The sequence below is a fragment of the Echiichthys vipera genome, assembly GCF_963691815.1.
Source record: "Echiichthys vipera genome assembly, chromosome: 15".
NCBI lineage: Eukaryota > Metazoa > Chordata > Actinopteri > Perciformes > Trachinidae > Echiichthys > Echiichthys vipera.
Window position 1 is genome coordinate 14,868,671 of NC_139840.1, and position 15,979 is coordinate 14,884,649.

Genomic DNA, 15,979 nt, shown 5'->3' on the forward strand with positions numbered 1-15,979 from the left:
TGAATGTCCAGTCGAGATCATAACTTACAAAAAGACATCACACTGATGGGGAACAGATCTTTATGCATTGTGAATATCTAAACTCTGACAGACTTGCCTAAATTGTGTATGCACGGTCCAGGGGAGGTTAACTTCTGCTAAATACGAAGTTTGTTATATCAGACAGTACAAATAAGAACTCCACATGTTAACATTTGTAAAACATTCCTTCGTGGGGTCCCACTGCAAATTCAAATTCATGATGACAAAACTATCACTATGGCACATTTGTATGTCTTATAGTGAGGTAAGCCCCTATTCCGCTTGGATCGTGACCAAAATTGCATTACACTGCGTATGAATAACTGAAAACATCATGATGAGCCTAAAAGAGTTGCAACTACTTTCATTGAAAATTTACATGTGAAATCAGAATATAGAGAGAAACCGTTGTTCACCACAAATGTATTAGCTGTAGACAAGTAGGGTTGTAATAATCACTTACTTGTGTAATGAATCGTAAATGCAGATAATTTTTCCGTCTGTGGGGACTTTGCTTTGTAACTAGAGGGTCCCCGGTTCACATCCCCATACAAGCAAAGGATGTGTACTTCACACCTGAGGTGCTCGTGTAAAAGGCGCCAAATCCCAAACTGCTCGGGATGCCTGTTTCACCCCCGCACCCTGACATGTGTGACCTGTGATTGTATTACAGGCCTGTGTGTTATCAGTTAACAGTGAGAAAATGTAATTTTACCCTCAAGGGACTTCTTTCTTTCTAAATCTCAGGTGAGAGCATATTGCTTTGAGACCTCTGTGACCTATAATATTGTATGCCCCCAAAACAAGTTCAGCACTGAGAATGGCACAAAAATGCCAGATGTCACTACAAATTTACCTGTACAGTTCACTGATGACCTTTCACATCTAATCTTTAAGTTTTCAGAACAAATCAACAATCATTTGTTTCATTCCAGCCCTCTAAAATCACTGCTGACGGTGAAAAGTAAATCCTTATGGTCCCACGCACAAACTGTTCATAATGCCCCACGTTAAAAACTAAGACCTGCAAGGGGAAAACAGCACAAGAGAGGTAGGAATCTGAATTCCAAAACCTATGATCCACAAACACTTGGATGTTTCATTGACGTTGCATGCTAATTACCAGTTTGCTGCACAGCAAGAAATTCAAAAGCATACTGTTCACAACCAGAAATATGGCACTACTTAAACTTGAGGACACAATCACACACTCAGTAAGCCCTCAGCCCAGAAGAATATTTACACTGGCAGCACTCTGGCCTTGGAAGAGTTTCTGCTCTGCTAGGTGACCACTTCTTCACGTGGCAGGTTGAGCCTCACTTCCCCTCCTGCTCCTGTGGAGGCTGTGGAGGCTGAGTAGACTGCGGTGGCAGAAACAGAATAAGGGCCGTTGGTCTCCATGGTGAAGAGCTTGCTTGTTCCTGGTAGGGCCACATCAGGAGCCTCCTTTTCTGGGCTGGACGCCCGGGATGATCCAGGGGAGGATGTGGGGCTGAGCTGCACGGCTGTAGTATCCTGCAACGTGTGCTCACTGGTCTCTATTTCAAAGGCTGCTCCACCAGCCAGCCCGCCACGTCCCATCAATCCTACACCCCTGCCACCCACCTTAGACCCCCGTGAGCTGTGGGGAGGGGGGAGGCGGCTGCACACGCAACAGGCCCCAAAAAAGGAAAAGGCCACCAGCAGTAGGATAGGTCCGATGATGATCGGGGGATTGGCAGAAGGCACCAGCGTGCTGAAGGCAAACGCTCCCACCAGGGTGATGTTGAGTCCAGCCAGCATGATGCATAGGCCACAGGCACAGCAGAGAGCGGGAGAGGGCAGGCCATGAGGGCGAGACTTCCTCCTGGTCTTCTTCTGGGGCTCCTTTTTAGGTACAGGGGTGCCGGTGTTTCTATCAGTGATGACCATGTCTTCACCTCCAGGCTCTCTTTCTTGATCAAATCTCCCTGTGTTTCACTCCAAACTCTTCCTCATGGTAATGTTTAAATAAATTCACAGTCATGAAACAGCTTTGTCTGTGAACGACAATACATGAGAGCTGTTAGAGTGGATTCACACAATGAAATGAAATAAACTCTGATAAGCGCACTCATTACACCGCTCTTGTTCTGTGCACCAGTGTCACTGGACAGCTAATGATCATTGTGGGCTCTTACAGTACAGCTGTGGTCTATACCGGTGACGCCGGGAGCTAGTCACATGTGGAAGGACTGCTACACTGAACCCTTGAAAAAATAAGTATACTATATTTCTAAATAAATCTAAACTTGTGTGGATCAAATTCTATGTAAAACAACAAATAAGAAAAATGCACAAAAGGTCATAGCTCGGGTAGACAAAAAAACATTGAAATAAACAATAAACAAACAGTTAAACTGTTGAGAGTTATTGGTGGAAACCCTTAAAGGAGAATTCTACTTTCTATATTGTTGCATAATCACAGGTGTAAAATAGACCAATGCACTCTGCAACAACATTTAAAAAATGTCATGCCAAGTGCTAAATAATTTAACTTGTCTGATCAGAATTGCTGTTTTGTGAAGAAAAATGTGTGCAGCACTGCAGCTGCTTAATTTGTGCCAGCTACAGTATAGACCACTGTGTGAATGGCATTTCAGTATTGCAATCAAATCAGCCCTTTCATTCCAGCATACATCCATTCAAGAATATACAGTGCAAATGCAGAGAGGGGGTGTGGGAAAGGATGCATTTTTAAAATTTGTGTATCATTAAATCCATCTCCCTGAATATATTATAATGCTACGTTTAATCATGGGGTTTTGCTAAGAGAACACTGAAATGCACGTTTACTGCACTGATGTGTTGCATTCCTGTAAAATGAAACATCTTACCCTTTATGTCGATATACTGAAGGTCCTTCCATTCTTCAATCAGTAGATGTTCACCGAGATTCCCAGTCTAATTAGCGGGTGCAATTACTGAGAGGTTGAACGGACGCATAATCACCAAACGAGGGATTTCATCCTGCTTTCGCAGCTTCACAGTCCTGAGGGCACAAGTCATGACAGCCAGTCAATCAGTGGACCACTGAAACACAAAAGCAAGGCGGTCCGACCTGCTGAGGAACATAACATGCGAGGCGAGGGGAGGAAAGATCACTTAGGTGAGATGGCATTTCTTCTGAGTTGACACACGGACGCAACACCGTGCGCTGCTCCTGATGTGGACAGAGACGCGCACAGCACCTGACAGGTCACCCTGCAACGGAAATGGGGAAAACGTTAACGTATGCGAGGACATCTATCCGGTAGTCGGTGTTAGGTTGTCGTATTTCATTCTCACATATATTTGATCAGCCGCTCAGAGCATCTTCTCTCATCTGTGTGGACCTCTGGATGCGATTCTCCCGACTCCTCCTCGCAGATCCACCCAGTGTTCAGGCAGGGGTGGGGTGTGTGTATTTTCTTTGAGTTTCTCTCTCTGGTGTTTGAGTCATCAATAAGTCATTAATAATGAATAAACCAACACGTTTGCTGTTGTAAATGTCATTAAAGTCCCCCTGCATTAAAGTCTTAAGTGTCTTCTCGTCCCTGCATTTAGATGTCTGAGCTTCACTGCGCAGAATGATGCAGAGTTGAACACAATTTCACATTTATCTGTTGAAAGAGGAAAGTTTCTCTGTGCTCTAAACTGATTTTAAGGGGCGGGCCTACAAGCATGATTTGTGACATCACAGCGAGTTTGGAAATCAACCCGAGTATTCAATTTATACAACTGGGATGTGGAAACTTGAAGCCGACCGTGCACATACACTGAGAACAGGCTTCCTTCTGTGTAGCAGAGAAACTTCAGCATATTCATAGATTCTGGAATTTGAATGTGAAAATGATCCTTCTTTTGTGGAAACAACATATCAGACACAAATCAAATTAATTATCCAAGTAGACTCTTCATGCATGTGTGGAGGGTGTTACGTAATATTTCATATTCCCTAGACAATTTGGGTTTAATGTTCAATCCTCGTTGGTATAGTGGGCTTCTTATAGATTACTTCTGTGTCAGTTAGGTTGACCTGAAACTCTCTGGAGCCTGCCAAGGTCACGGTTCCCTTGATGCCTTCAATCTGACTCTGCAGACTGCAAGATACAGCTGCAGACTTAAATGATAACACTCAGGTCACTTCCTTAATTTCATGTTTATGCATTATAGCCAATGAGATGATAGCACATCTCCTCTTGCTATAAGAATCTGATCTTTGCTGTTTGAGCTTTAAAATGAGGTGGCTTCGATACTTTGTGTTGACGACTCTTCTGTTCTGCTTGGTCAATTAATTAAGCTTCTTCAGTATCAGACGTACAGGACTGGCATTTGTCTTCTTTCTGGCACCACAATAAATTCTTCCATAACAGAGGGGATCTAGTAAATGGTCAAGAGTCATCTAATAAGCCAACAACGGAAGTTAAAAGTCGTTAAATGTTTATACATCATTGAAGGTTTCAGAAGGTCAAAGGTCAAACTGTCATGTCAACATTGGAGGGATCTACCTGATTATTTAAAGAGTTCAAATGAAAAGATTTAGCAAATAGCATGTTAACAAACACATGGCAACCCAACAGCTGTTCTTATTAAGAGCTGATGAATGTTAATAAAGCATCAGTAAATTATGTATTAACCTTAGTATGATTGAACTGATGAAATTAGTAAGTTCGTTAACTCGTTCGCAATTTATATGTAAAGCAGAGAGGGGATGTCAAGCACAAGCATCACCTTCTTACAAGGTGCATGCAGGGTAAAAAAATGTGAAGAGGTAAAACTCTCAACCTCTTCAGTTGGTTTATAAAGACCTATGTACAGTCCAAACAATCCCAACACACCACTACTATTACTATCTGAAAGACCATAAACTCCTATGGTTTCATTATAATCATCAAACTTTCATTCATGTCCAGGTCACTGGGCGGTGACAGACTTCTCACTGGTGGATATGTGGATATGTGGGTGGATGCCTGTTAAAGGGAAGCTTTGCATTGCCAATCAGTACTCAACGGAGGAATTGTTGGGTCTATGTAAATCATAAATAAGTCATAGAGTGTGGTCTATACCTACTCTGTAAAGTGTCCTGAGATAACTACTGTCATGATTTGGCACTGTAGATAAAATTGTGTGGTGGTCAGCACTGTCGCCCCACGACAAGAGGGTTCCTGGTTCGAATCCCGACTGGGGCCCTTCTGTGTGGAGTTTGCATGTTCTCCCCGGATCTGCGTGGGTTTTCTCCGGGTACTCCGGTTTCCTCCCACAGTCCGAAGACATGCACGTGTAAGGTTAATTGATGACTCTAAAAAATTGCCTGTAGGTGAGAATGGTTGTCTGTCTCTGTTCGTCTCTATGTGCCCCTGCGATAGACTGGCGTCCTGTCCGACAGAGACAAGCGGTTGAAGATGAATGAATAATTGGGAAAATGTGAGGTTTTCTTAATGATAAGTGTCTTAATGAACTGACCCTTTAAAAGTGCCTTTTGTCAAGTGCATGCTGGGATAAGTTACTGGTAATGGCTAGATGGTTCACAGGTGATACTTTTTAGTTTTCATTAAGGCTTTTATCACGGCGAGTTTTAATCATGTGCATTTGTTATGTGTCTCTCTGTTGTTATTGTTCTTCAGACGCAGAGTGATTGTGATTTGAGGCCTGACAACTGCTGGTTGTCATCAACGCTCCGCAGACCCGTCAGGCTCCTGTTGTTGCCGACATCATTCAGCCTCACAGTACGCCTCAGTTTTTGTCAGAGCACAGCGTTCTTCCCCCACGCCACTTCCCATGCAGCAGCCATTCTGCCTGTGTTGTCCTGAATATCAATATATTATGTTTCTCTGTGGGGGTGCGGTCCACAGTGTGCATGCAACGGATGTAGCTGATTGTGTGTGTGCCTGTACACACATATTCCAATTTGTTTCGCTCATGACAAATGGGAGCAGGGGAACTTGAGCTGCATACTGCGCGAGTCCCATCATCACATAACGACCGTAATCATTTCTTAATTGGCGGCTGAGATGATGAGATGAGCTGCACACAAGTGGGACTACTGGGCTTAATTTGCTTCACTCATAGTTTGGAAATACTCCTCTAACGATCACAGGACAATCTTTGGATATGTTTATTAGAGCACATGATTACAATATCAGGAGACGATGTCAAAAAAACGTAAAGAAAGCTTCGCTGATACAACAGTTCTACAGCAAGTCAGCATCATTTGTCCCACATTTGAAAGAAATATGAGGAAGATTGAGCGAGGAGGTCGAATAATATTGGTTATTGGTCAGGCCCTGTGATGACGTCATGGCTGGTCTTGTTTCCGTCTAGAAACGATGTCCGGCATGTCTGACGATGTCCTGCAAAACACGAGAGCAAGACTCATGTAAGCAAGGTTGTTTCTGTTTGTCAAATGAAGCTGGACCAAAACATTTGTAGAAAATTATATATGTATATATGTATATGTGTGTGTGTGTGTGTGTGTGTGTGTGTGTGTGTGTGTGTGTGCGCGTGTGCGTGTGTAACTTGAGCTGAGGTATAGGTGAATTTCTCCTATAGGGATCAATAAAGTTCATATTCTATTCTATTCTTCTCCCAATTCCTTAGCAAAAGTTGTTCACATCAGCTTTGTGAAGAGGTTTTAAGAGGTGATTCTTATAAATACTAAGGAGTCCTCCTAGTGTCCTAGTGGTAAGGGAAAATGTTTTGGGGAATACGGGCCCAGATGAGATAGATTGGTAGGAAGCAGAGTGTCAAAATTCGAATCACGACGGATATAATATTGGCCTCGTACCCCTCATCTGGGTTGGTCTCAGCCATCGGACCGCCCTCCACAAACGTTCCCATTCGACTTTTAGAACGCTCCAGATTTAGTTGACTCTGAGTCCCTGCGGAGAGAGCACAGGAGAGCAGACACACATCAACACACTGCAACATTCACTAAAACATTTCACCAGTCTGCGGCTGTCTGAGAGCAGCAGTGGAAGATGGCAGGTGGGAGAACAACTCAATGGAAAAGACACACACACACACACACACACACACACACACACACACACACACACACACACACACTTGGATTGTCTTTTATTATTATTATTATCTATCATCTTCACCACTTACAACTAGGTTCAAATGAAAAGCTGTTGCGTGTATAAGCAACTGCAGCTTCTGAACACAAAAGAAAAAAGAAAACACCCATTTCATCTAAGGGCATGTGTGCAGTTAAACAGCTATAACAGAGGGAATTAATGCCATGATTAATTGCATCCCGCAATAATTTGCTTTTTGACTGTAACCATCACTAACTCTTTTCTATTTAACTGGTGGAACATTTGGGCTCGATCAGGGGATTGTATCGTGTGAAGTACTTTGTGTTACACAAATAAAGTCTTACTGATACACATTGATTGGTATGTCTTCTGTAAATAAATGAATAATGATAATAGAGACCATCAACAGTAAATCTGTTTATTGCATGTTTTAAGAAGATCTTTAGAAATGAATTGAAAAGTGAGTGCTGGATTATATATATGTTAGTTTATGGCTATATAATAGAATAAAATACTATTAAGAAAATTTGGATGAACAGCATGGGCCAAATATACAAATCACATAGATGTTACATGAATAGGAAATATCATTGACTTAAGGGGACTGGTGTGAATATGCATATTATTTTATTCTTGTTACCATGTAGGTCTTCCTTTCAAGTTTTACTCATCCATTTTCATACTTGGTTACAAACTGTGTCTTATGATTCGTGATCACAGCACATTGCCGTATTATGCTAACACAAAGTATATTTTGTCCTTGAGTTTCTGATGAACTAACAAAGTGAAATGAAGATGTTTTAATGTGTTTCATGAGATATTAGAGGGATGATGCTCAGCAATAACCACCTACGTAGACTCAACACCTCTCTCACCGCTGTTAACGAGCTGCTCTCCAGTGTGCAGGCAGGTGTCAGATTAGCAGCAGATAACAGACATGAGTTTGACAGCTCACTATCGAGAGGTAAGCTGAACAACATATATTAGTTTTTCCTTGTTGCTGGTCTCCCGCTGCCTCGATTGGGTAGTTCATTTGTTCGTTTTGACAGCTCCTAACCCTTGAAAACACCAAAGTCACACGGTTACACAAAAAAAGCAGCTGTTTTTGTTGACAAGGACATAGAACTGCTTCAGTTTCCTGGCTGGCGGCATGGTAAAGTAGTGAAAATATTCACTACACTTAAACTTATATTGATGTTTTTTGGTGGCTAAAATAAAGTTTTTGCAGTACACTTAGTTTTCATACCTGTCCTCCTCCCTACTTCTCCAAACAGAGTGTGTCCCGACTGCCATCTACTGAGGGTAACACACAGACTAAAGTACCTCATACAACCCCACCTTCAAATATCAGAACTATCCCTTTAAGACTCACACATTCAATAACTCACCTTCTCTTCTTAGAGTCTCTACAAGTTGATCAGGAGCGGGATTGGCAGGTGTGGGGTGCACTCTGAAATTTCCTGGGGAAGATATTTTCAGAGTCAAAAAAATACAATAATGTCACTTTTAAGGGAATTTAAATTGAATGTTGGAATAATGAATGAAAACATCAAATACTTACCAAAGGACGGAAGAATACGGTTGATGTTCAGCCAAGCTTTTATGAAGGGGTAGATCGATATGAGCAGGCCTGAAAAGAAGACAACATAATGCATTTGATGAGTGACCATTGTGTCCTAATCACTATTGGTTGAATGGATAGGAAGTAAGAAAAGATCAGCTGCAGTGTTATTGAGAATATTTTGAAGATAATGATAGTCAATCATATTTATTCTTTGACCTGTATAAAGTGGAGTGAAACAAAACCAGGCGTAGAGGAAAATATTGTGCAAAATCGACAATAAATCTCGTTATAAAGACGTATCTGTTAATCACTTTGCTAATTTCATTTGCTCATGTGCTATATGTGAAAAAAAACCTCTTTTCTTTTTTATAAGTTCCCAAACTTGTAAACATCACGGCCCGCAATAAGACTCTTTTATTATTTTTAGTGTATCACATAGAGTGTGTGATGTTTCTTCCCGTTCAACTGGAAGTATAAAGTAATATCTGAACCTCTGGGCTTGTGTGCCTCTCAGCGGCACTCTGCTCCAATTCAACACAGTTATTGATTTCCCTTATAAGCCACAAGAGCTGGCATTAAACCCTGGCAGGTCCTGAGGGTGGCTGTGATGCATGTATGTGCTTAAAATGTCATGAAACTGCAGAAGGAGTGAAAAGAATCTGCCGAGAACATTTTGTTCATACTCATTAGTCATCCTATGTGTCAGAGGAGGCGCAGGAGTCCCAAAACACATAATTAGATGCTACTTAGCTGCACACGTGATAACAGAGCGAGTGTCTCCATCAAGCTGCACGTGAAATTTGCCAAATTATCATTCACATTAGAAACACAAGTGAGTTATTGAAAGCTGATCAAATCATCAGTGAGAATGCATTTCCCATTAACAACGTGTGCTGATGTTGTCGCCCTCAGATCAAAAGTCAGGCCCTCTTTCTCTGTCTCTCTCTCTTTTTCTGTCTCTTTCTCCATCTCTTTCTCTGTCTCTGTCTCTGTCTCTTTCTCTATCTCTATCTCTGTTTCTGTCTCTGTCTCTGTCTGTCTCTGTCTCTGTCTCTGTCTCTTTCTCCGTCTCTTTCTCTGTCTCTGTCTCTGTCTCTGTCTCTGTCTCTGTCTCTGTCTCTGTTTCTGTCTCTGTCTCTATCTCTATCTCTGTCTCTGTCTCTGTCGCTGTCTCCTTCTCTATCTCTTTCTCTATCTCTGTCTCCTTCTCTATCTCTGTCTCTGTCTCTGTCTCTGTTTCTGTCTCTGTCTCTGTCTCTATCTCTGTCTCTGTCTCTGTCTCTGTCTCTGTCTCTTTCTCTATCTCTGTCTCCTTCTCTATCTCTTTCTCTATCTCTGTCTCCTTCTCTATCTCTGTCTCTGTTTTTGTCTCTGTCTCTTTCTATGTCTGTGTCTCTTTCTCTGTTTCTATTTCTGTCTCTGTCTCTGTCTCTGTTTCTGTCTCTGTCTCTTTCTATGTCTGTGTCTCTTTCTCTGTTTCTGTTTCTGTCTCTGTCTCCTTCTTTATCTCTGTCTCTGTTTCTGTCTCTGTCTCTTTCTTTGTCTCTGTCTCTTTCTCTGTCTGTGTCTGTGTCTCTTTCTATGCCTGTGTCTCTTTCTCTTTCTCTGTCTCTCTTTCTCTGTCTCTTTCTCTTTCTCTTTCTCTGTCTCTTTCTCTATCTCTGTCTCTTTCTCCGTCTCTTTCTCTGTCTCTGTCTCTGTCTCTGTCTCTGTCTCTGTCTCTGTCTCTGTTTCTGTCTCTGTCTCTATCTCTATCTCTGTCTCTGTCTCTGTCTCTGTCTCCTTCTCTATCTCTTTCTCTATCTCTGTCTCCTTCTCTATCTCTGTCTCTGTCTCTGTCTCTGTTTCTGTCTCTGTCTCTGTCTCTATCTCTGTCTCTGTCTCTGTCTCTGTCTCTTTCTCTATCTCTGTCTCCTTCTCTATCTCTGTCTCTGTCTCTTTCTATGTCTGTGTCTCTTTCTCTGTTTCTATTTCTGTCTCTGTCTCTGTCTCTGTTTCTGTCTCTGTCTCTTTCTATGTCTGTGTCTCTTTCTCTGTTTCTGTTTCTGTCTCTGTCTCCTTCTTTATCTCTGTCTCTGTTTCTGTCTCTGTCTCTTTCTTTGTCTCTGTCTCTTTCTCTGTCTGTGTCTGTGTCTCTTTCTATGCCTGTGTCTCTTTCTCTTTCTCTGTCTCTCTTTCTCTGTTTCTTTCTCTGTCTCTATCTCTGTCTATGCCTGTGTCTCTTTCTCTTTCTCTGTCTCTGTCTCTGTCTCTTTCTCTGTTTCTTTCTCTGTCTCTTTCTCTTTCTCTTTCTCGCTCCTTTATCTTTGGCAGTGCAACTCCTCAGCCTGTCAGTTGGTTCCGGTTACACTGCTGTATCAAATGATCACATGGTGTGTTTTTCAAGAACAGCAGAGGGAAAATGTCACGGGCCACAGATCTTTCACATTAGATTGGTTTTTGTTTTTTTCGTAACCTCATTCCTCACGTGTCCTCCTCAAGCCAGACAATTCTCTCAGGAGGTGTTCTTAACATAAGTCTTACTTCCTCAAATCCCACTGCTGTATACATAACAATAGTATTATATAAATCTGTTTTGATGAATTTTCTTGTGACCTTAATATCACATATTTGATGTGGGTGACAAAATATACGCATTAAAGCATTCTTACACCAAATGAGGAAATATTTTATGTTTTATGTTTTATGGGCTCTGCATGAAAAAATATGAATTACTTTTGGTTTCTTTCCTTGGTTATACTAATGTGACCTAACTTAATGTTTTGGCTCAATTATCTCCCTGTGGCATAAAACTCCAGGAAGAGAAATTCAACTTGACCAACTTTGGAGGAGCAACAAAATCACACCGATCACAGATACAGATTACGTAAAACCCCATTGTATTTAACTGTGTTTTACAGCTGGCGTCACTGGGATTACAAACAGAAGTAATGTGACTTTTTTTTTTGATGGTGGCCTCATGAAACATCAGGTCAAAATCATGTTTAAAAGCTTCTCTTGTAAAAATCCAGTGTATTTTTTAAGTTGTTAACTTTTCCATCAATATTAAGTGACAGAAAGAGATTAATGTATGTGTTTAGAGGCTCAAAGCAAAGAGTGACTGGGATCACACCAGCTGCATCGCCAGATCGGGGCAGGGCCGTTAAGTGTTGGGGCAACGGCCTCTTCCCTACTATCTACTCCTCTACTTCCGGCCCACTCCCATCTTTGAACTCCACCACAAACCTGTAAAGTTTCATAACAGCATCTTACATCACAACAACTTGGAAAGAAGGGAGAAAATGGACAACTTTTTGACCGTATCACAACAGAAATGGGTCTTCAAGGTAGTGATGTTACTTGCAAAGTTCTCCCTCAGATAAATGTAACGCTTGTGTTGTTGTTTTTATTTTTCATGTTGTTTTGGCGCCATTGCTTCCTGATTTATGGTGCTTCCAGTTGTACATGGAAGTTGGGATTTCCGAGCTCTGAGGACTTTCAACTGGAAGAACCAGAGGTCGGATTTCCGACTCGCAAAGTCCGACGATCCACACAACCCCTTAGTTGTCATTTAAAGATGGCTGCCCGGTTGTACACAGTAAAGAAGCTCCTGTAATAATGGTAATAATCCTTTTATTAACACTTTTTACTATTTGTTGTCACCATAAGTCAGCAGTATACATATTGTTAGATGTATTTATATGGGAATGCTGTCATAGTGTAATTTACATTTTTTTTATGTGTATATGCAAACTACAAAGCAGGCCGTGCTAACAACGGCTAACTGTAGCTTGGTAGTTTCAGCCGTGTTTTCTTGTAACTGAAACTCTGATAACTCGGGTATGACGTCATTCCCAGCTCCGACTTCCGAGGTAAATGGAACGCACTATTATTCTATTTCTTGGTCAAACGCCACTGCGAAGAGTGGAAGGGGGAGTTATAACCCACGGAGCATGTGCAGACGCGTTACCCGATGTTACTCTGTGTAAGCTGTTTACATGCATGAATACTCCGATAACTGAAGGAGTTATCTAGGTCTGTTAACCGGGGTATAAAAACTTTTACCCAGAGAGAAACCGGAGTATTGCCTTAATCTGAATATAATCTGGTTCTTGAAACTGCATGTAAATGCACAGTGACACTTTCGCAGTTACAGAAATATAAACACTACTAGTTCCCTCTACAGTAGTTGTCTCCAGGACCATATTTTGACACGATGACACAAACACACACAGACTTACAAGGTGAAAACAATACCAGCATCATGGCTTGTAATGAGACAACCAATTACCTTAATTACTACCAAAAACTTTTCCCACACCAGGGGGAAGTTCCTAAAAAGTTTCACACACACTCACCGAGGCCTCCTGCTCCCAGGAAGATCCCTCCTACAGCATCAGCGTCACACTCCCTGGACACCCCAATGATGATGCAGCCCGCCACAATACTGAGCAGAGCTGAGCCCACCCGTAGCCCATGGTACTCCCCAACACTGACAGGGTTCATTCAGCAGGTGGAGGCCCCCCACCTGCTCCTCACACTCACTCACACACACTCACGCACACAGTGGGCAGTCCTGACACTGTAATCTGCTGTGGGCCCTCACTGCCACTGTCATCTGTCACAGCGTCTTACCTCCCCTTCTTTCAATCTCTCTGACACAGAAACACTTTCCCTGGCAGAGCCTCCATCTCTGTTCTCCATAGCTCAAGACGTCTCATGCATCTTTAAAGATGGAGCTCTGGTTTCCATTGCCACCGAAAATTAGAAAGCTTGGGGCACTGACTCTTACGACAGCGATACTAGTGCTACAAATCTGATCACAGCCATCTACCAGCCCTGGCATCAGGTATCAGGCACGCAGTGAAAGCCTGGGGTGTAATTTAGGAAATTTGAACAGGAAAATGACAAACAGCTGTGTGTCTGAGCATGTGCAGTGCATCAAGGACTTAAAAACGAGAGTGGTCTGAGCACAAAGGCAGAGCAGACACAAAGAGAGGATGGAGCGAGTAAAAGAGGGCGACAGAGTTAGAGCTATGTGCTACTTGTGTGATTTGTGTGTGAGCTTGAGGGGAATGTGTAATGAAAGGTTCAGACAGTCCTCTACGGCGGGGGCCCGAGGCCATCCACAAAGGCCTGCAGTTGCCATAGGAATAGCATATCCATGGCAACAGAGGGAAAAGAGGGTGAGCAGGATTAACACCGGTGAATAGGATAACAAATGAAGTTAGCGGGGAGAGGAGAAACAGTGACACATTTCCTGTTCAGCAAGTTTATTATCAATCATTGCTGGTGATATGTGTATGTTTGTGTGTGTGTGTGTGTGTGTGTGTGTGTGTGTGTGTGTGTGTGTGTGTGTGTTTGTGAGTGTGTGTGTGTGTGTGTGTGTGTGGCAACCCATAACTTTGTGAATCTTTAAGTCAGTGGTTACGAACCTCATTTGAAAAAAAAAATTAAATTTAGTGTGCTTCACAGATATGAATGAAATTTTAAGATAAAGGGCGACTGCATATTTTTAAAGTTGTCAACCACCTTTAAAATCAAGAAGGCCTTGCGACCACTGGGTAGCTTTGGCGACCCCTAGTGCCTTTCTAATCATACAGTAGTTTGGAATGAATGATGTTAGTCGGAAAAAAGAAAAACTGTGCGTTGGCCGGGAATCGAACCCGGGTCAACTGCTTGGAAGGCAGCTATGCTAACCACTATACCACCAACGCCTTGTGTGTTGTGAAATAGTCAATATAGTAAAAGAACGCCTGTTTATACTGTGAGCGGTAATCAATGTTTTGAAGACAAGAAACAAATATTGTGTACGAGATTCATGAATTAAAGTGGCCCGTACAGGGATGGGCTGCATACTGTATTGTGCAACTGTAATGACTTCCACATACCACATCAGTGTTTATCTACCGTCCAAATCTTCAAAATGTTTCAGACCTCGTGGCGCAACGGTAGCGCGTCTGACTCCAGATCAGAAGGTTGCGTGTTCAAATCACGTCGGGGTCAGACCTTTTGATATTCTTTGATGGATTGGTCTTTGGTGATAAGGAAACATATCAATGTGTTGATAAGGCTGGAGGTCCTAACTTCTATCTATATGCTCAAATAGGCGAACCAAACAATGGAATCGGATGGGAGAACTTGCATTGACCTTTAAGTTATCTCCTAGAGGGCCCTTTGATATCATCTTGTCCTGGGCTCCTGGGTTGGTGACATTTATATCATGGTCCAAGCAAGGGCACCGGAAGTAGGATGCCAATAGGATGAGAGAATAGGAGAGAATAGGATGCTGAAAACCATTTTAAAACACCAGTGCCACTGTATATTGCCGTATATCTTACCTTTACTGACTGAAAATCCAGCATTGTATAATGTCTTAGTTTAGAAATCAAATCCTCCATTTTCAGGGCGAGAAATGACAGCTTGTCGCTAAGCTCTACAGCGTCGCACAGCACACTTTTTGTGTTTACTTTTTGCACACGGGTTTGAGTTCACCGTGACCTGCTGGCTATCAGGCTGCTCAATATCGCCGCCTTCCTTGAGGCAGAGGTAGTGCCCATAGACATAAAGAGTAGACGCCTCATCGAACGTTGGGCCTATTGGCGCTGACGAGCGGTGGAGCCGCCATCTTGGCCCGGTCGCCCGCTCCACTCAGTGTAAGGACAGGACACGGTTCAGCGTATTTTAATATTCACAGTGGGATTAGCAGTAATAGAATATTCTGATATATGATATATGTGATGTATGATAGGTGTTTTGCAAACACTATAAATATAAACACAACAATATAAATCATTTATAGAGTATTAATAGGCTATATTTCATACATGAATACATAAATCTCTCTCTCACTCACTCTCTCTCTCTCTCTCTCTCTCACACACACACACACACACAAACACACAAACACACGCATGCACACACACACACACACACCCACAGAGAAAATTAAAATACATATAAATCAAGAGTATCAATACAATTAGGTCAGAGAGAGAGACAGAGATGACATTTTGGACACATCTAAATACAAGTCAAACAGACAAACTTCCATTTAAGGCACTAAAAAACAAAAACAAGAGCCGAACCCTATATGTTAATAAATATTCAGAAATGATCCATGCTCTGCCAGTCGAATAGTCGTGGTAGTGGAGAGGAGAGGGAGGGTCCACATTTGAGCGAGTGTGTGTGGTATACAAATATATATAACATTTTGTTAAATCGATCATTTTCACACTGTTTTGTTCTTGCACAGTTACCAAGTGTAGAGTGTAGCTCTCATTCTAAAAGACAGTGATGTTGGAGGAGTACTTTGTATAGTATCTAAAATGACTGTGTCCTTTGTTTTTAGGCAAGGTCTAATTATGTGGAT

At 42.1% G+C, this 15,979-nt stretch overlaps 2 protein-coding genes across 2 annotated transcripts; both read right to left on the bottom strand.

The window, feature by feature from the left end:
• Window positions 1–1,302: 1,302 nt before the first annotated feature.
• tmem275a (transmembrane protein 275a) lies at window positions 1,303–1,932 on the bottom strand (the record flags this gene model as incomplete). The annotated part of the gene is made up of 1 exon (XM_083928742.1): window positions 1,303–1,932. One exon carries the CDS (start codon window positions 1,930–1,932, stop codon window positions 1,303–1,305), a length of 630 nt encoding a protein of 209 aa, XP_083784868.1.
• Window positions 1,933–6,316: 4,384 nt separating this feature from the next.
• Window positions 6,317–13,113, bottom strand: kncn (kinocilin; the record flags this gene model as incomplete). Its single annotated transcript, XM_083928614.1, has 5 exons — window positions 6,317–6,371; window positions 6,806–6,899; window positions 8,453–8,524; window positions 8,626–8,694; window positions 12,966–13,113. The coding sequence occupies 5 exons, from the start codon at window positions 13,111–13,113 to the stop codon at window positions 6,317–6,319; spliced, it is 438 nt and encodes a 145-aa protein (XP_083784740.1).
• Between the last annotated feature and the right edge of the window lie 2,866 nt (window positions 13,114–15,979).